Source organism: Daldinia decipiens (genome assembly GCF_022478715.1).
Source record: "Daldinia decipiens strain CBS 113046 unplaced genomic scaffold F4813scaffold_7, whole genome shotgun sequence".
NCBI classification, from domain to species: Eukaryota; Fungi; Ascomycota; class Sordariomycetes; order Xylariales; family Hypoxylaceae; genus Daldinia; species Daldinia decipiens.
This window is the reverse complement of record NW_026054550.1, coordinates 332,207-350,496: the sequence shown is the minus strand read 5'-3', so window position 1 is coordinate 350,496 and position 18,290 is coordinate 332,207. Positions and strand designations below refer to the sequence as shown.

The 18,290-nt window shown below is 46.3% G+C and overlaps 7 protein-coding genes across 7 annotated transcripts; 4 read left to right on the top strand and 3 right to left on the bottom strand.

The window, feature by feature from the left end:
- The first annotated feature begins 1,592 nt into the window (after positions 1-1,592).
- F4813DRAFT_312937 (profilin) lies at positions 1,593-3,140 on the top strand. Its single transcript, XM_049240899.1, has 5 exons — positions 1,593-1,986; positions 2,073-2,088; positions 2,166-2,250; positions 2,401-2,547; positions 2,629-3,140. Exons 1-5 carry the CDS (start codon positions 1,974-1,976, stop codon positions 2,761-2,763), a joined length of 396 nt encoding a protein of 131 aa, XP_049102055.1. The 5' UTR covers positions 1,593-1,973; the 3' UTR covers positions 2,764-3,140.
- A 182-nt stretch (positions 3,141-3,322) lies between these two features.
- On the bottom strand, positions 3,323-4,173 carry F4813DRAFT_386958 (Got1-domain-containing protein; the record flags this gene model as incomplete). The annotated part of the gene is made up of 5 exons (XM_049246493.1): positions 3,323-3,625; positions 3,719-3,734; positions 3,824-3,872; positions 3,965-4,052; positions 4,114-4,173. The coding sequence occupies 5 exons, from the start codon at positions 4,171-4,173 to the stop codon at positions 3,323-3,325; spliced, it is 516 nt and encodes a 171-aa protein (XP_049102054.1).
- Positions 4,174-4,847: 674 nt separating this feature from the next.
- On the bottom strand, positions 4,848-6,131 carry F4813DRAFT_350921 (uncharacterized protein). The gene has a single exon (XM_049242351.1). The coding sequence runs from the start codon at positions 5,952-5,954 to the stop codon at positions 5,352-5,354; it is 603 nt and encodes a 200-aa protein (XP_049102053.1). The 5' UTR covers positions 5,955-6,131; the 3' UTR covers positions 4,848-5,351.
- Positions 6,132-6,227: 96 nt separating this feature from the next.
- F4813DRAFT_350920 (DASH complex, subunit Dad4) lies at positions 6,228-6,906 on the top strand. The gene is made up of 4 exons (XM_049242350.1): positions 6,228-6,322; positions 6,381-6,437; positions 6,506-6,635; positions 6,698-6,906. The coding sequence occupies exons 1-4, from the start codon at positions 6,320-6,322 to the stop codon at positions 6,724-6,726; spliced, it is 219 nt and encodes a 72-aa protein (XP_049102052.1). The 5' UTR covers positions 6,228-6,319; the 3' UTR covers positions 6,727-6,906.
- Positions 6,907-7,163: 257 nt separating this feature from the next.
- On the top strand, positions 7,164-10,147 carry F4813DRAFT_350919 (actin-related protein, ARP5 class). Its single transcript, XM_049242349.1, has 3 exons — positions 7,164-7,617; positions 7,677-7,997; positions 8,049-10,147. The coding sequence occupies exons 1-3, from the start codon at positions 7,437-7,439 to the stop codon at positions 9,830-9,832; spliced, it is 2,286 nt and encodes a 761-aa protein (XP_049102051.1). The 5' UTR covers positions 7,164-7,436; the 3' UTR covers positions 9,833-10,147.
- Positions 10,148-12,173: 2,026 nt separating this feature from the next.
- On the bottom strand, positions 12,174-13,821 carry F4813DRAFT_386955 (uncharacterized protein; the record flags this gene model as incomplete). Its single annotated transcript, XM_049246492.1, has 3 exons — positions 12,174-12,635; positions 12,803-13,212; positions 13,809-13,821. 3 exons carry the CDS (start codon positions 13,819-13,821, stop codon positions 12,174-12,176), a joined length of 885 nt encoding a protein of 294 aa, XP_049102050.1.
- Positions 13,822-17,534: 3,713 nt separating this feature from the next.
- F4813DRAFT_350902 (uncharacterized protein) lies at positions 17,535-18,081 on the top strand. Its single transcript, XM_049242348.1, has one exon. The coding sequence runs from the start codon at positions 17,805-17,807 to the stop codon at positions 18,015-18,017; it is 213 nt and encodes a 70-aa protein (XP_049102049.1). The 5' UTR covers positions 17,535-17,804; the 3' UTR covers positions 18,018-18,081.
- The last annotated feature ends 209 nt before the right edge of the window (positions 18,082-18,290 follow it).

The window sequence follows — 18,290 nt, the reverse complement described above, 5'->3', positions numbered from 1 at the left end:
GGTCGACGCGGCTCACAGGGTTGAACTCGGCATCAAGGTTCCTTCGGGGGGCGGAACGGAGGTTGCGGCCGTCGAGCCACTTAAGCCCATGAGGAAGCTTGGCGAATCCGTCTATCCTAAGCTAATGAAGAGATAGCCCACAAGAGTTATTAGAAATACCATAGGTGGTAGCACACGTGCCGTTGATAGAGACTTCCTAAGAGCTTATGACTCCATACGAATATGTGTCAACGAAGCCAAAACGGCTTTAACTCAACATGAATACTAAATTGGTATTGAATAAGTTAAATACCTACTTATCTATAGATAGGTACCTATGTATGCTTGTGAGACTCGAAATTGTACGTCCAAGACTTTTTCGGCATGTCATATCTATGTAAAGCGTATATGATTTCCTATACGTCCTATCACCATTCATTTTAAAATCCGCGACGAGGTGGCTTTCATTGCGAATGGTAAGTAGCTATACTACTCTTGGATTCTATATATTTTTAATAGCTCTGAGGTGCTGGGCTCGTAGCGCCATGTGCTGATAAAATTGAAACAGGTCGATAATCTGCAGATTTACAACTTATAGCCTCAAGGCCAACCTACATATTACTTTATAATCATTGTATAGTTACAAGACATCGCGTTATGAGCTAGCTATCTAAGAAATATTAATATGGTAGCCACGGTAAATGTTTCGAGCTAAATAGGGAGAGCATGGGTATTTAGTAGAGTCGTATATCATATGCTACGGTTACCAGGAGTCCTTTAGGAGTTCTTTAGTCATCCTCCTAGGCCTACCCTGATTTGATGATGCATACATATTACACATTACACAAGAGAGGGCAGATTTCCTATGATATAAAATATATAACATAACAATGACGTTATTCCTACCGTCTTCTATTAAAAGACACAAAGTTCACGGCCGCGAGAACCAAATGGGTAACGAAGGCGGTGAATAACATGTTGAGCGAATGGGTCTGACAGAGAGTGTCGGATCGTCTTCATGCGCCAAACTATCTGGCAGGGGATACACCGCTGGCGTTTAGACCAATACCTATGTAGGAGGGATAGTGGGTTCGAAGAGGATATTAGAAATTGTGTCTTTTTTGGACTGGAGACGATATTTTCCACTCGGCCGACGAACTTTGTCGAGATGAACATGTCGGTGTATATTATATTGTATGTAGAGTTGATTTCACGATTGGGGAACCATGGAAAGATGACAATAGTCTGATTGACGGTGAGACGATGAGACGATGAGCTGTCTCATATAGATAAATAGTTTTACAAGATCTCGATTACACGAATATGCGCTATTTATCTTGCATAAATGTTTTTGTTTCGTGTGATACGCGGTCATGAAAAGAGTTGAGTTTGTAATGTGTAATGTCCCGGTAGGAATACATCATACATCACTATCACTTTAGCTAGGTAAGTACATAATATCGAGGACCTCGGTTCTCTTTCCCATTGGGGGCCGATGTACGACGGCGGGGTGATGGGTTATCATTATCGATGTTGCGTGTGGCTTGACAAATTGCGAATTGCTAGGTGGAATTTTATTAGGCCAAAGGGCGGGGAGGAATAGGACCTGAAAAAGACCTGCCACTCAGTTAGCAGTTAGCAGTTAGCAGTTAGCAGTTATGTAGCAGTTAGGTAGCAGTTAGCGCACCGCCCCAGCGCAAATCCAAGCAAGGGTGGGCTGACACCTGGGCAATGGGCTGGCAGTGGGTTGGCGGGCAGCAATCAGATGGTACCTAGGATAATCCAACCCCGAAAAAAAAACAGCCCCTCATTCATCAGACCGCGCATCCCTATTCTTTTTTCCCCTTTGACATCTGAAGCTTTAGACTGAATCTTCCCTAAACACGCCAACACGCCAACTTCGCCATAATTCATCCTTTCTCTCTTCCTCCTACTCCTTTTGCTTTTGAAGTCATCTGCACACCCAGACAGACAAATAATAAAGTCTAGCAACCATGTCGTGGCAAGGTAAACAAATCCCCCCTCCTCCCGTAACCCGTAACTATCTTTCAACCCCACCTTTGTTAGGGGACAGGGCTGATTCTTCGTCATAGCCTATGTTGACTCCAGGTAATTATCATCTCCCGCGACCCGGCAGCGTCGTAGCTACACGCCATCATGTACTGACCACTCCTTCGTAACGACAGCCTGGTCGGCAGCGGCCATATCGACAAGGCTGCTATCATTAGTGTTGCGGGTGACAGCGTTTGGGCTACTTCGAGCGGATTTACGGTATTTTTGATGACCCCTGTCTTTTATTCATCCCTCCTCGCCTTAGTCGCAAACTAGATACGAGCATAGTATCGAGCACGCGGACGCACGATATTTCACTATTCATATATAAGAGAGGGATCTTAGCTGATATAAGTCTTGCAATTATAGATTAAGCCTGAGGAAATGAAAACCATCGCCAACATCGTAACCCAAAGTGCCGGCGCCGTTGAGAAGGCCCAAGCAGATGGTGTCTACGTTGCGGGCGAGCGATACGTTGCCTTCCGGATTGAGGATCGGAGTGTCTACGGACGGCAGGTGCGTTAACAAGAAATGATTCCTCTTCCGTCTTATCGGCGATCTAGAAGTGGTTGTTGACTAAAATATAAAACCGCATAGGGCCGAACGGGTGTCGTCATTGTCAAGACAAAGCAGGCCATTATAGTTGGCCACTACGGCGAGGCCCACGTAACTGGAAACTCGACCCAGACTGTCGAGGCGTTGGCCGACTATCTCATCAAGGCCGGATACTAGAGCGGGTGTGGGTCGAGGAGTGGTAGATATCGTGTGAGAGTGGATGTCCCAGACCGACTGGGAGCATACTTTGGGACTGCAGAGCGAGAGAGAGCTTAGCAATTTTCTGTTGATGACATACTCGATGGACGGCTCAGGCTGTCTTGTCGCTTCGAGGCAACCATCCCCCGGGCCGTTCCCCCCTAGATTCTGCATAGGCGCAAATGACAATGGCCTTTTTCTCTTCACATGTAGAAAAGTTATACAACGCTTTCTGCTCGTGGCAAATTTTTCTTTTCACAACCTTGCAGGCTTATTATATCTTCTAATTTGCTTCTGGGTATCCCCGAACCTAGTTTGGTACTGTCCCCCAAAATCCTCTATACTATCATATACACAATATCATACAGATCCTCCCATTTCCGTCTTAACGCCTTTTCATGTGATCCGAAAATGTCATGGCGTTTAAAATCGTAATTAGACCATCCCTGGTGGCGTTGGTGGCGTGAAATAAGGAGGTGAGTGTATAGTCCGGGCCGTAATTAGGGGTAAGAGGTAGGTAAAAAGGGGCTTGCCCCTTTCAAACAGGTAACTCAGCATTCCGTAGGCCTCCAAAGCCTGGGACACGATCGATAACGAGGCCAATATAAGGACCGACAATTGGGGCGTTTCGTGCAAAACTCGCAATCGTACCGAGGAAGTCTCCGAACAGCACCACGATGCCGTATAATTCAACGCAGAACCCAATCAGCGCCCATCGCATAAGGATTAGCGTTAATCCTAAGAAAAAGGCCGCGGTGCCCTTAGCTTTCTGCTTCCGCGCGAAGAAGAGTAGTGTCTTCTGTGGACCGATGATGATCGTTAAGCCGATTAGGAAGAGGATCTAGAATCGTTAGAGGCGAATAGCAATGGGGTACTCGAGTACAGGGCTCGGAGGGGGGAGTAAATGCTCGTGTCAAGGAAATGAGTGGCGTACATTGCCCATCGCAAGCCTGTGTATTCGCGCATTAGTATACTTGATCGATGGTACGAAGGATATCTAGGTATCTATGCGCAAGGCCGGCGCGTGGACACAACTTACATGGCTCGATCAAAGAACAGCATGACACCTCCAATCAGGAAGAAGCCACCTGTAGGAACAAATAGACCACATCAGCTGCCGGGGAAAACATAGGTAGCCATACACTCGCGCACGTAAACGTAGGTACCTTGTAAGGCATACAGACACGCGGGCGCAAGAGCATGAGCATGAGCATGAGCATGCTAGATTGATTACCACGTACCACCAGAGCAGAAGGCGACCCCGATTTCTGCGCGCAGTCTCAATGGTTAGTCCATGTGGTCCTATATAGGCATTGTACCTAATTCAACACTTAGGATCTTTGCAGGTCCGGTCTTACTTTGGGCGTCTGATAACCACATGGTGGGCATCTTGGAGTCGGCCGTCTAATAAGGCGTGACGTATATATATATGTAGGTATAAATGGAGAAAAGGGAGCTCCGTAAGCTTCAAGCTCTGTACTGAGGCATGTATGGAGCAGCAGACTTAATGACGAGTACCTATTCGTATTGTTCGAGGGAGCGCGGGCGTAATTGGTATATCAAAGGTTCGGGCCTTTCAATGTCGTGTCGTGGGTTTTCTATTTCGTAAGGGAAATAATTCGTTTGGTTTAGGTAAAGCTACATTGGATGCGTCTGGGGACGGCGGACGGCGGACGGTGGACGGGACACGAATCGCGGAATTGAAACAGGACCTACATGTAGGTACTACCTATGTACCTCGCACCCCGGGCGATAACAGCCGTATAATATATCTAGCAGTTGGCTAGCAGCTGCCAATGGGAGGATCCTAATTTAAAATCGATAAGGGAATCTTGGTGCTCTTCTGTCTTTTACCGAGTTACATATTTTCACAAATCTTCCCCGGGATAGCTATGATAACAATCCAGCACACCACCAATCCGGCATGAATAAGTAAAGTTCCAATACATTTATCATACCCTGGCTCGTTCTGGGTGTGACCATTCAGTCATTCAAAGCCGTATTAAAGCAAGGCCCAGTAAGGGTAAGGATATTCACGGTAAGAACAAATGGTAAGAGAATCAGACTGGTTATATATATGCCTTTACCAATTATGCACTGGCAAACCAGCATCTGAAAAGCCCTTGCTTAACAGATCACTACGGTATCCTAGATATGATATCCTGCCGCGGCGTCCTTAGCTCACAAGCTATGGTCACTGAGATTGATCCTCCTCCATTCGATCTCGGTACCCGTCAGTCACAGGCGGAGAACAAAATCTCATTTTCCCGATCACGATTAAGCCGGAGCGTAACCTGCCATCCGTCGCCGAGAGGTGACTGATGCATAGGATAGGCTTGACTTTGTTGGCCGGACATTTCCATATTGTAATTACCACTTCTTACGCAGTGACCTCTCATACAATATAAATATTTCTATACCTTAGCCTCCTCTTCTTAAGCTTCATATAAGAAGCCGACCGTTTTAATGCGTCGATGGTCGGAATAGATATAGCAAAGCCAAAATGACACTATTGTTGCACTGCGTAGTAAAATTTCCCGTGCACCTCTCATATTGACAATTCCCCTTCATTTCAGAATTGTATGCGCGCCTCTTGCCTCTAAATACTGCTCCGCTACGCTCTGAGGTAGAGTGCGAATGAAGCCGAACACCTCCTTGCTGTGATACCGTAACCGGCTCTTCGGGTCGAGGTAAGGGGCAGGAAGACCGGTGATATCGCAGTACCGTTTCGTGTGCGCGAGCGAAGGGGCTGACTCGATGTTTGTGTAAGTCGCGCTGGGCGCCGCCGAGACGGGTGCACCACCAGCGCCATTGGGCCGCAGGCTCTTCTCTAATACAAGTTTCGATAAACTACGCGAGGCTTGGGCGAGGTTCGGCTGCAGGTTCGAGTTGTTACCACTGGCCGTCTGCTGAGCGGGCGTCGAAGAACCGCTGGTAGAGAGGCCGTCACCATCTCCTTGTGCGGGAGTGGCGGTGCCGCTGTTGTCTTGGGGCGTGACGATTACAGAAGCTTCCTTGCGCGAGGCATCGCTTATGATGGTCTTGATGTTCTTATTGCGCCGCTGGTTTGGTCGCCAGTGAGGGTTGCGGAAGCTCTTGTGGATGGAATGGATATCAAGCTTGTCGATCAGCTCTTGATGGGCAACCTGGGCTTCTGTGGGAGCGGCCATTGTTGGTTTGGCGTTCGTGCAGATAGATAAGTGTTGCGGATAAGAGGTGCGAAGGATAAATACGATGGGTCGTTCGATAACTCTAGTGATGTTTTTAAGATTCGAGGTTGTTGCTTGCTGAGTCTTAGGCTTTGTGGATTAAATTCTTTGAGGCGCCTGGGTTTGCTCACGTAGAAGGGTGACAGCTACCTAGGTACCTACGTACATAATTTCAGTTCAGCCCGGGTCATCGCCCTGTCGTCACTTATGTACCTAGGTATGTACTTCGTATCCGTTCCATTTACACTTCACTAAATAAACAATTCGTTCAACACTAGGTACCCGATTTCCACATTGATGCAAGTCAAAACCCAAGGCTGAATAAAATGGTATCATGCATATTGCCCAACCTAATTAATTACAAAAGATTCTAATAGATAAATACAGGAGAGCCCTCACGAGCATCAGCAGAATCTTCTGCTATCCCGTATCATCACCAACGTTGTAAGTGGCATAGCTCTCGAGCCCCGCCCCTAATTAACAAGCCCAAACGACTTATACAATGTTTATAGGAGAAACTCAACGAGTCCATCGTCGTCATGAACAAGAGCCTTCAGGAGATCAACATCCAGAATATGAATATTGAGCTCGTCGCTCAGATGTTCAAGAACTACCAGTCCAACGTGCTCTTTCATCTAGAAGGTAGGTTATATCCCAACTAATTGCATGTTGGAGTTAGTTATAAATTCTAAACTATGGTGTAGCTACGGATAATTTGAAAGAGCCTTCATGAGAGGAATGTTTTTAGCGGGTTATATTGATATGCTGCTATGAACTCGAGCAAGATATCTGTATTACATAAGAAGCTTTCTGTCTACTTATAGGGAGACTCGATGTTATACTCATAAACTGACTAGGTAGTTATCGAGCTTAAAACTCCTAATAATAAAAGCCCTCATAGCATATTACCCGACAAGGCCCGTATAATAAAAAGCACTCACAAAGAACAAAAGTGAAAACACCCGTAACCTAGGTAAATTCCCCTACGCAAGTAACAACGCGAGTATTCGTAAAGACGCGATATTCATGGTACGTAAGAGTTACAACAGCCTTATTCGTGAGCCCCACCAATTCTTATCGAGCATCTTATCGAATGGACTACCGAGAAGCAGCTAAGCTTTAGCTGCACGGTACCTAAGGTACGAACCTCCGATGGAAGCAAGGGCAGCTGTTTAGCGGTATCTTTACTTGTCAGCCTCGTACCTTCGAACAAGAGAATCCAGGTACATACAACAATTTTACAATTTTACATTTCATTCACCTTTCGTACCGCAAGATTAAACTTTACATCTCATTACCTACATGTATTCTAACCCTCTAACCTAGAGGAAACCACCCTCAATCCCAAAGACTATTTTCGATACGCCATCATATCATCCACAATAACTTTAACATGCGATACGTTAGCTCTCTATAAATACCAAAGTTGCGTATTCCAATAACATGGCGCCGTCAGCGATCGACCTTCCGGCGCTTCCTGTGCGACAGGAAAAGACTTATCCTCCGGCTCGGATTTACAATGTAAAGGAAACGAAGTTCGAGAAGCCTACTTCTCCACAGCCAGATGGTCGCGAGGAGGCTCTAGCAAAACCTCCTGGCAGCGTCGCGATCGTCATCGACAATGGTGCGCCCTCAAAATATCTTTTATACTATCAATCTGCTAATATGGACTTGTCGTTACAGGCTCATCCGCCGTTAGAGCTGGGTGGTCGTTCGAGTCGAACCCGAGATTCAGTATCCCACCTATCATGGCCAAGTACAGAGACAGAAAGCTGGGCAAGACCTATTCGTTCGCTGGCTACGACTGTTACTCCGACACGACAGCTCGAGGGCATATCAGAAACGCTTTTGAAGCTGGAACTGGCATCGTCAGCAACTGGGATGTAGAAGAACACATACTCGACTGGACCTTTCTAAAGTTGGGCATGAACAACGCCGATGGAGCTGTCGACGTACCCATCGTCATGACTGAGGCAGTAGCAAATTTGCCCTATTCGCGAAAATGTGTGTTACCCCCAAATTGATTCTAGTTTGTAACCGGCTAACGTAGCATAGCTATGAACGAAATCATATTTGAATGTTACCAGGCCCCTTCACTGGCTACGGGTATCGACTCTCTCTTTTCCTATCGCTACAATAAGGGACAGACGGGATTGGTTGTCTCTTCCTCTTATAGCTCTACACATGTCATTCCCGTTTTCGACTCGAAAGCCATGCTAGCTCAAGCTATTCGACTCAATTGGGGAGGGTGGCACGCCGCGGAATACTTACTCAAACTCATTCGCCTTAAATATCCATCATTCCCAGGGAAACTCAACGCATCACAGACCGAGCATATGATAAAGGATCACTGTTATATATCTAAATCATATGACGAAGAACTACGGTCGTACCTAGATTGGACAGGATTAGAAGACCGAGATATTGTGATTCAGTACCCGTTTACAGAAGAGGTGATAGTTCAGAAGAGCGAGGAAGAGCTCGCTCGGATAGCCGAGCGAAAGAAAGAGAGCGGGCGACGGTTGCAGGAACAAGCAGCTAAAATGCGCCTAGAGAAACTAATGCGAAAGGAGCAGGAACTAGAATATTACAAGAAGCTACAGGAGAAGATTAATAATGCAAATAAGAAGGATATAAAACGCCTTCTTGATGCAGAAGATATGAAAGATGAGCAACACCTTGAACGCACTATCAAGGAATTAGACAAGTCGATCAAGCGCGCCCGGACGAAGGATGTGGGTGGCGATCCTGAGGAGGAGCAGGAAGCACCCGACTTCAGCCTTCTCGAAGTACCCGACGACCAGCTTGACGAGGCTAGTCTAAAGGCGAAACGACACCAGCGTCTTCTGAAATCGAATCACGAAGCACGGGCGCGTGCTAAAGCCGAGAAGGAAGCCGAAAAAGCGCGTGTTGCAGAGGAAGAGCGGGCAGACAGAGAACGCCGAGAGAACGATCTAGAGGGATGGCTAGAAGAGAAACGCGTGGCCCGAAATCTTACGTTGCAGAAGATGAAGGAGCGGGATCGCCTAAAGGCTGACCTAGGAAACCGCAAATCCTTAGCTTCTCAGATCCGTATGAAGTCAATTGCAAATCTCGCTTCTGATAATCCTCGAGGGAAGCGCCGACGCGGTAACGACGACGATAACTTTGGCGCGAACGATGACGACTGGGGCGTGTACAGGCAAATTCAGGTAGGCGAAGGTGGTAGTGATGACGAAGAGGGTGAAGAGGATCTTGAAGGAACTCTCAAAACACTCGAAGAAGACCTGCTTCGTTACGATGAGGGATTCACACATGAACACACGTGGGAGGCGCAGAACGATTGGAACAAAAGTCTTCTACATGCGTTTATGCGTGGACCGCGACCCTTCAATCCTTCCTCCCAGGCGGAAATCCACCAGATACATCTCAACGTCGAGCGTATACGAGTACCGGAGGTTGTCTTCCAACCTTCCATCGCTGGGGTCGACCAGGCGGGGCTTGTCGAGATCGCGGGCGATATACTTACACAACGACTCGGGGGTATACCGGGTCTAAATCGGAATGACTTCCTAAATGACATCTTCTTAACTGGTGGCAACACGATCTTCGAGGGCTTTGACGACCGTCTCCGCCAGGGCTTAACCCCGTTACTCCCCATAAACTCGCCGCTTAAGATTCGTCGCGCCGGCGACGCAATACTTGACGCTTGGAAGGGTGCCGCTCAATGGGTCGGAACATCCAGCTGGAAATCATCTTTAGTGACCAAGGCAGAGTATCAGGAGAAGGGGCATGATTACATAAAGGTATGTTTTGATTTTCCTTTTTTCTTGTCACAACTTTTACTCGTCGTACTATGACAGCTGTCATATGTATACTTTACACAATGTGGTGTGTAGTAAAGCAGTGATCTACGCCATGTCGTCGGAAGTGCTTTACCTGTTCTACATTGATAGCACAGGTCAGGGATACGATCAGCAGACAGCTCTCAGCCACGAGTGTGGATCTAAGTAACCAACACCCCATCCCATCCCATCCTATCCTATCCTATCCCATCGGCGATCATCCCTACGAGAATGTGTATACAATTAGGTATCCCGTTCAGCTGATGTAATACCATACGCTAATCCGTTTCCGCCTCGTCACAAAAATAGGAGCACGATATGGGCAACTCTTACTCTTGAGAGCTTAGCCGTCGTTACACAAGAACGGCGCTCTTTACTGTAATCGACCTAGACGCGCTCGAGGTAACCCTCCATTCCCCTATTAGGTTTAAGAGCGTATAACACAACGCGGCACGTGGGTATATATCACTGCAGTGACGAAATGCTTACTCACTTTTATCTACTTTTGCCTCCTTCTCTACAATCTCATAGGAGATACGTAGGTACGTGGATGAATCAAGAGGCATGTCTATCTATCTATATGTATGTAAGAATATTATCAGACTCAATAGCAGGCGATGATACTAGGTCAATTAGTTATTACTACCTAGTTGGGTGTCACAACTAGGACCGGGAAGACGGAGAGGATGAGAATTAATAATGGGCAGATCCCGTAATCACTTGCGGTCTTGGCACTTCGCAGCATTAGCTACCTAACTACCTATCTATGCCATATTCCATATGCCCTTTTCCTTCGGGCTTGCACTTACGCTTTGTACCGCGCGACCGAACAAGGATGGATGGATACCTTAGGTACCCTAACCTAATTTATCTTCCCTTACCTTGCTTCCATATACATACCTACCTCTACCACTTCCCACCTATACAGAACAAACAAATACAACCTTCAGACAGATACTACGTTAGCAAGCACGTCTGCGGATGATGATGATGATGATGATGACGACGACGACGATGATGGTCAGGGTAGGATAGGATAGAGTAGGGTAATAATATGCTAAGCATACCTACCTAGGTAACGATACATAGGCGCAACGCCAGAGAAAAATAAATATAAAAAACACGCAGCCCGCGCCAGCGCCCGGAAGTACTATGCGATCGATTCCAATACTACATACTATAGTTCTTTCGTCTCGCATGCCCCTCCATTCTCCATTCTAATTCGGTATAGCTATCGTACCTACCTACCTAACCCAGGTAAAGTACTATAGTTCGTAGCTTGCTTCGGACCGGAGGCAATGAAGCTTAATACGACACATCAACAACTACATACCCTAAACTAGTGGCGTGGTTTTGTTTGCGAAGCGGTCAGGATTAGTTCCATCCGCCTGCATGCAGAGTTTGGTTCGTGTTACTTAGCCTAGGTCGTAGATGGATAGGCGTTTACGTCTGTGTTTGCGGTTGCGGTTGTGGTTCTGGTTACACAAGAGGCGCAAAAGGAATAATAATAAAAAAGGGAAAAACGCTGCTTAAGTTGAGGAAGACAAAGGGGAGAGGCGAATATATTCCTATCAAAAGGCACCACGAGATGAGATTAGACATGTCAAAATGACCAGTAGAAGGCAATATTATTATTTCATCGGTAAGTAGCAAGACTAGCTCGCATCATAACTCTCTAAGCGAACATGTCTCATTAATCAGGGGAGGGGAGGGATGAGACTATTCGTCGGATTCGCAATGATTTGACTTGACTGAGAAGCCTCGCCTGCAAATGCTCTGTGATTAACGCCCGTCTCTCTTGGGTCTCGACCTTGTGTTGTAGCGTCGGTCTTCTGCTCCAACACGGGGACCTTTCTCTTGCAGCCAGACACGTTCGATGCTTCGAACTCCACCTTCAGGCCAAGACTTCCTATCGTCTCGCCCCTTGTATCCCTAAGCTAAGCCAGGGATTCGATGATAACCATCTATAGTCATCACAAAACATCAATTGCGAACAACCGTCGCAACTATGGCCATCGCAAACCAAGGTATGATGCTCTCGAACGCCTGATCCGACCAATTCTTCGAAACCATGCGAGTCCATAACGCCACGATATGACAAATAAGAAACGAGGCTGGGGATCATAACCTCTTATTTTGTCTCCCTTAGCTCCGTAGTTCCCAATCACCCACCATTCTCCCATAGTGGCGCGTTTTGATCCCCATAAAATACGCGCTCGCCCCCTTTCTCGTCGGATTCGGAAATATCCATATTTCCTTGGGAATTTCTTGGTTCGGGATAAATATACTGCTGATGGAAGTCTCCTGTATGTCGGCATCCTTCGGGATCGGTATCCGGACCTCTCTCCTGAGATGACTAGGCTCGCAGGGATGAGGGGGCCGGTCCTCCTTCTTGTTGGAGCTGCCTGCGGATTTCTTCGGCTGTTTGCGAGTCCTCGGTAGACTCCGACTTATAAGCGGGTTTCGTATACAGGCCATCCGCCGAGGGCTCCCTGGCTCTTAACCCGGCTACTGCTGCCGCAACGTCTGCCAGGGTTCCAGCATTGGTATTATTAGGACCGGGCTCAGGAGCCGTGGTCGCGTGCGCACCACGAGCACTAGTGGAGGCCGTAGCAGGGGGGCCAATATTTACATTGGGTGGTGGCTGGGGTAATTCGACCTGCAAATCTAAGAGGCGGGACTGTAGTTGAATCACGTACTCTCGAAGAGCATAATTGTCGTTTTGGATCGCTTTGAAGCTGTGCTCCATCTCTCCATAATCGCGTACTTGCTGCTCGAGCTTCTTGATGTAATGCTCCTTTCTTTGCCTGAAAGCACGCTAGAGAAACAGGTTAGTTACGTATTTAGACGCATGGATGAGTCCTAATATGGTGGAGCAGCCAAGCTAGTATACACGCGAGCGAGGTACTCGGATCTCTAAACCGTTTTGATTACGGCAGCTCCAGTTCGTAAACCATGGCAAAACAAAGGAAGCGCCCCACTCACCTGAGCAGCTCTGTTCTGGGCGGCTCTTTTCGATTGCGATAATTCCCGCTTCGCCTTTCGCCCGTCTGTCACTGAATCATCAGGGTCGTGCCCTAGGAGGCCTTGAGCAGCCATGTTGGCCACGGGAGACGCAGAAATAGGTGCGCCTTCGTCGGACGGAGGTGAGACTCCTCTCTGCATCATATCAGATGCCGGAACACCTGTAGAAGACGTTCTAAGCTGAGGGTGAATATGCGACTGCGCCTCTAAACTGGAACAGCCGTATCCATGCGCGTGAGGTGAAGGGCGTATAGGCTTAAGAGCAGGGTGAGTTGCAGCGACAGCAGCTAATGGAGACGGCGCTGACGTAGGTGGTGAGTGGTTCAAGTAACTCGCTCCCGGTTCGATCTTTGCGCGCACTTCAGATTCCTCTATAAAAAAAGCAAAGATATTATGTCAGTATGAGAATATCGGTAGAGGTCCGGAGTATATATCCAAAAATGGAGAAAAGAGACATAAAAGGTATCAGAAGTAGAGCCACGGAGCAAGTGAGGCGGACTACAGACCGAATATGTATGTAGGAAAGTTTGTCTAGGATGTAGGCGGGTATTTCGTAATGAAGGGATATGGGGACTGGAAAAGCAAGTGGATGGATCCCAAATTGGCCTTGCAACGCGACCCCGAAGCCGTCAAAAGTAGTAGTAGCAACAGTAGCAACAGTAGCAGAAAACTCCTGGCGCCAGCATATGAGGTAGGTATGTCTGATTACATATTCGCAGTGAAAGGTGACCTCAAGCGACTTAGACGGTCAGAGCATAGCTGGGGGGTGGTCGAGGGGGGGTGTGTAACTGCGCAGTAATGCGGCGTCACGGTGGGAGGGGTGAACATAGAAGTACGGGGGGGTGGGGGTTTTTTATTAATTTTTTTCCTTTTCGATGATGGTTGGAAACGCTTCTAGTGCAGCACCGGGCAAAAAAAACGAGCAGGAGCTAAAAGCTAAAGAGCTAAAGAAGGAGCGGTTACTTACCGTGATTCTGCATTTTGAATATCTGAGTCAGCATCAAGGATAACGCGATACTTGTGTCGTGACGAACTTGGTGCGACCGTATCTGTAATAACGAAATAGGCGGAAACACACTGAATACCCAGGGACGGAACCGTTTCCGTCCAAAACGCACTATTAAAAAGAGGAGCTCGCGACGGGCTCCGCTCGGAATAAGGACGGCGTTTGTCGTTGCAGGGGTGGAAAGTCAATCTGGACACCGGGATAGTATGTCTTGTCCCTAGGATATGTCTCTTTTTATCGCACGCCAAAGTTAAAGGAACGATGCGGCTAGAGTGTAAATAGCGCGCGAAGCCGTTGTGTTTTGTTGCTGTTGCTGTTGCTGATTTGGCAAACGACTATACAGTTGCAGCAGCTGTAGCGTACTAGTGTATAGTACTCCTCAACACATAGGATGAATATGTAAGGTGGTGTTGTTGTCGTTGAGTTGTTGCGTATATCAATACTGCAATCCTGCAGCAGTACCTTGGAACCTTGTAATCCGTAGTAGGGTTAATGTTTCGTAGATTCGCAGATTGGTAGGTTGGATGCGCCTGGCGGAGTGGCTAACCGTGAATTGATTACTCAAGGTAGTAGTTAATGTCAATTAACAAGAAAACTTCGATATTTCGAAAGAGGATTCTAGGCGAGATTCGGATGAGTAACGGGGGCAATAGGCCAATGTGAGAGAGCCCCCGGGTTTCCTAATCGTATAGCCTGTCCAATCTGGCGTCGGCAGAACTCAAGGTGACCTCAACGGAGTTAAGGACCCAATGATACCCGCGCTTCCACGTGACTGGTTCTGGTTCTATCGTAATGGATTATTCAGCGCCGTTAAAATAGATTAGGTAACAGCGAGGTTGGGTCTTTAGGCATAGGTAAATCTTGTCCCAGATGATGAACGCGTAGTGTACTATAGTAAGAGAAATATGCGGAAACAAAATACCTCGAGGAAAACTTAGGAACAAGGCGCAAACTAGTTGGTTTTTTTTTTTTTTGCTTCGGGACCGTGGCTTGTGCGAAGATGCTTGGATTAACTGAATAAGTACCATACACAGTGTCCAAAAGTTTAAAAAAAATGGATACGCCGCCAACAAAGAGAAATAGGTAAACAGGCAATATAGGTGGGGTATTAAAAGTTATTAAGCTGCCTGTTGGCGGTTTAATTGCCTACCTACCTAGGTACAGTATATGTGGACGGCCGAAATGTCCGAGGATAAGACCTAACGAGGGTTGATCACAGATTTGTTTAAGGTGAGGTTGGTTTGTCAGCACTCTGCAGCTTGTGTTGGCCCTAAATGTGCAACCGATGCGTAACTACCAAGACTAAGTACCTGTGTAAGGTAGTGTACTTTAGGTAGGTACCTAATGGTAGCTAGGTGCCACTGCAGCCAAGCGTAACCCAAGTGGACGAATGGAAATTAGAATTGTAGGGCTGTAAGGATGATAGATCCATAGCACGAAAAAGAAGAATATGAACATGGAGAATGAAAAAAATCAATTCCCTATCTCAGAATACTTGGGCGTAACAGGTAGACAAGGCATAGCGAACTGCCGGGAGAATTTGGTGGGTACCTGCAATGGAATGAAGGCACCTGAATGGTTGATGTGCCCTCTTTGTAATCATTGTTGGTTTGTCACCCGTGTAACTTAGCTAATGATAATAATGACAATAACAATAGCAATAACCACAACGAACGAGCAAGTTGAAAATTGATACCCAAAACAGGATGATAATGATCCCAGGTAGAAAGAATTGCCTAAGGCCACTACGTCAAGTACATTTATATGTACCTAAGGTACATAATGCGCCTTAGGTAACCCCAGGTAGCGGTTACACATACTTACGTACATAACGTATTTTTTATACCTTGATACCTCCTCACATTACAACTTTAGTTTTAGGTACCTAATGATGTAGAATTCAAAATTCGGAATCCGCACCATCGGCCGAGCTGCTTCCTTTAGCTAAAGCCAATCGTTGCTATAGCCGCGCTTGTATGATATTCGCTAGTCTTGCGTACCCGCTTCCTCTTCCTTTCATCTGCCGTCGTACAGCATTACAGCACTACTTATGACTGCCCCCTTCCCTTCTAGGCAACTGTTCCCAACCCACATTTACGCCCGTACATACTTTGCTTAGTACGAACATGTGTACGTGCGCAATAACTCCTATCAAAGCGTATTTACAAGTACTTAATAAGTGCTTACATCTCGTATGAGCAGCATAAGGACCTCCTTAAGTCATGCGCTGGTATATATGTAAAGACGATTTACACATCTTACGACACTCAGGTATAACATTAAGTAAGGTATTATAATATGGGGTTGGACTGGGTGACGAAGAGACTAGTAATAAAGATCGGACTTTTTTTACGCCTTTTCTCGCATAGTTACCTAACCTAGGTTAGGTACCTACTTTGTAGGCTCAGCGTCGGGTTTTAGAACTCCTTCGGCTATACGGTTCTCCAATTATTATACACACACCCCCGGGGCGATAGTATGGTACGGATTTTTAAAGAGCGACACCTTGTTCTTCTAATGAAGAAAATAAAGGTTCGCATCTTCAATCCTTTTGCGTGTTGGTGGTACATACTATTTATTACATTACGTAAGGTGTCACAGTATGACAAAAGAACCTTGGATAAATGACGGCCGCTAGAACACATGTCGTAAAAAAAAAGTTTCATCAACTTTTCATTAGTTAACTAATAACATTCAACTCGAATCAATGCGCGGGTTCCAACCGCGGACTTACGTGATACAACAGGCTAAAAGAGGTTGTCCTCCGAGGGCACGGTTTCATTACTTAACATGCTTCCCTGCTTGGGTTTTCGGCAGCCCAGTTATATCAACCTACTTACATGTGGTATCGAGATGTACGATGTGCATATGTATGTATGTATGCACATGGTTCTATGCGATACTAAGTTGATTGGATGATGACACGACGGAACCTCGTTAGTCTAAGTACTAAAAGGAACTTTCCGTGACGAGATCTGGTTAACCATGCCCTATCGAAACAGCAACATCAAATGGAGTAGGTCCGAAGTTTCAAAGCCGGTTAAGGCTTGAAAAACAATTGGAATTTAACTGCCTATTCATGCTTAGGTACCGTTCATATTAGTAACACTGTCACGTGTATAATGCTACATTTAGGTAATCGCATATTAACTGATAGTACATACAATCTTACTGTATGTACTCTCGTGTATGTTAGGTACATGTACCTAAGGTACCTATGTACCTAATTCGAATCTGCCGATAGGTCCAACGTAAAGTTCAGAGCCTCATATTAAGGTATCCGGGTACAGATGCAGACGAAGTATATGACTGTCTACCTTAATATTTAAATGGGAATAAGACTTTTATACCTATTCACATACTTAAGTGCCTAGGTAGCAAATACTCAACATTTAACGTAGGTACCTAGGTAATTTCTTTTTAGTTTCAACATCACATCGTCCAATCCAACCGTCTTGGAAAAATCGAGATTGATACGCCGGCCAATATATTCCACACCTCCCTGGCAGTCTTGGCGTTCCGCGGCGGTCGTCGGCAACAAGTCCGTCCTTTGCGCTGTTAGGTTCACATTTGATTTTAATTACGCGTCTTTTACCGCTTACTCTGTTTGCCGCCAACAGAAACGGAAGGGTTTCAGCGACTTAGACGAGCCTTAAGTTACCCCAAGGCAAAGTGAAAAGCCGATTCTACATATTGTATAGTTGCTTTAGTAATCCTGGTCGATCCATCCTCCGCTTGATCGCGAGAATGCTGGATCAACTTACGGCATATATTTTCGCCTGTTTTACTTATGTTATCAACACAATACAATGGGCTGATAATCACTCGACTTTTGACAATGTATAGGCCGGTTGTTCATGATAACTAAAGGAGAAGGAGAAGGAGAATCGAGAAGGATTTACGAGACTATCCTGACCCATAGGCTAGTTATCATCTCTATACCCTCAGGTGAAGGAAATGTTTCTCGCGTATCTGCAATGCTTCCTTCGCCCATGGCAAAGTCTTCCGGTTTGCGTCCGCCGTATGATCCTTTTGGGGTATGATCTTGAGTTTACTGCGCCTTCGACTAGAAGGTTGGCAACGTGTAAGCAGCCGACCATATTGATGCCTGAAATTGCTTCGTTGAATTGCATTCATACCCCGGCGCCGCAACACCGCTCACAGCTTTGAAGTTGGAGATGCAACTTAATAGCTAGGATCCTTATGTTACCTTAGTCCTGTTAATATCAGCCAGCGGTATCCTATCATATTATATGGCAGACCGTCTTTACATTTTGAATGCACGCCCAGTACCAATTATAGGCGGCTTATCTCCTAAAATGAAAAATACCAATGTAAACACATACTCCACCCAGATCTGATTAGCTGAAATTTTTACACTATTCCCAAGAGAGTATACATCGAGTCTTCCTCAGTGTTTCATTCGTTAATATAAGTGGGTTA

Excerpts from the sequence above, each read along its gene's own strand:
- F4813DRAFT_312937 (XM_049240899.1), top strand. Across the intron at positions 2,251-2,400 it reads CTACTTCGAGCGGATTTACG|ATTAAGCCTGAGGAAATGAA; the intron begins GTATTTTTGATG and ends TTGCAATTATAG. Across the intron at positions 2,548-2,628 it reads GGAGTGTCTACGGACGGCAG|GGCCGAACGGGTGTCGTCAT; the intron begins GTGCGTTAACAA and ends AAAACCGCATAG.
- F4813DRAFT_350921 (XM_049242351.1), bottom strand. The coding sequence starts at position 5,954 with ATGGCCGCTCCCACAGAAGCCCAGGTTGCCCATCAAGAGCTGATCGAC.
- F4813DRAFT_350920 (XM_049242350.1), top strand. Across the intron at positions 6,438-6,505 it reads CCCGTATCATCACCAACGTT|GAGAAACTCAACGAGTCCAT; the intron begins GTAAGTGGCATA and ends CAATGTTTATAG. Across the intron at positions 6,636-6,697 it reads CGTGCTCTTTCATCTAGAAG|CTACGGATAATTTGAAAGAG; the intron begins GTAGGTTATATC and ends ACTATGGTGTAG.
- F4813DRAFT_350919 (XM_049242349.1), top strand. The coding sequence starts at position 7,437 with ATGGCGCCGTCAGCGATCGACCTTCCGGCGCTTCCTGTGCGACAGGAA. Across the intron at positions 7,618-7,676 it reads CGCGATCGTCATCGACAATG|GCTCATCCGCCGTTAGAGCT; the intron begins GTGCGCCCTCAA and ends TTGTCGTTACAG. Across the intron at positions 7,998-8,048 it reads TTTGCCCTATTCGCGAAAAT|CTATGAACGAAATCATATTT; the intron begins GTGTGTTACCCC and ends AACGTAGCATAG.
- F4813DRAFT_350902 (XM_049242348.1), top strand. The coding sequence starts at position 17,805 with ATGTTTCTCGCGTATCTGCAATGCTTCCTTCGCCCATGGCAAAGTCTT.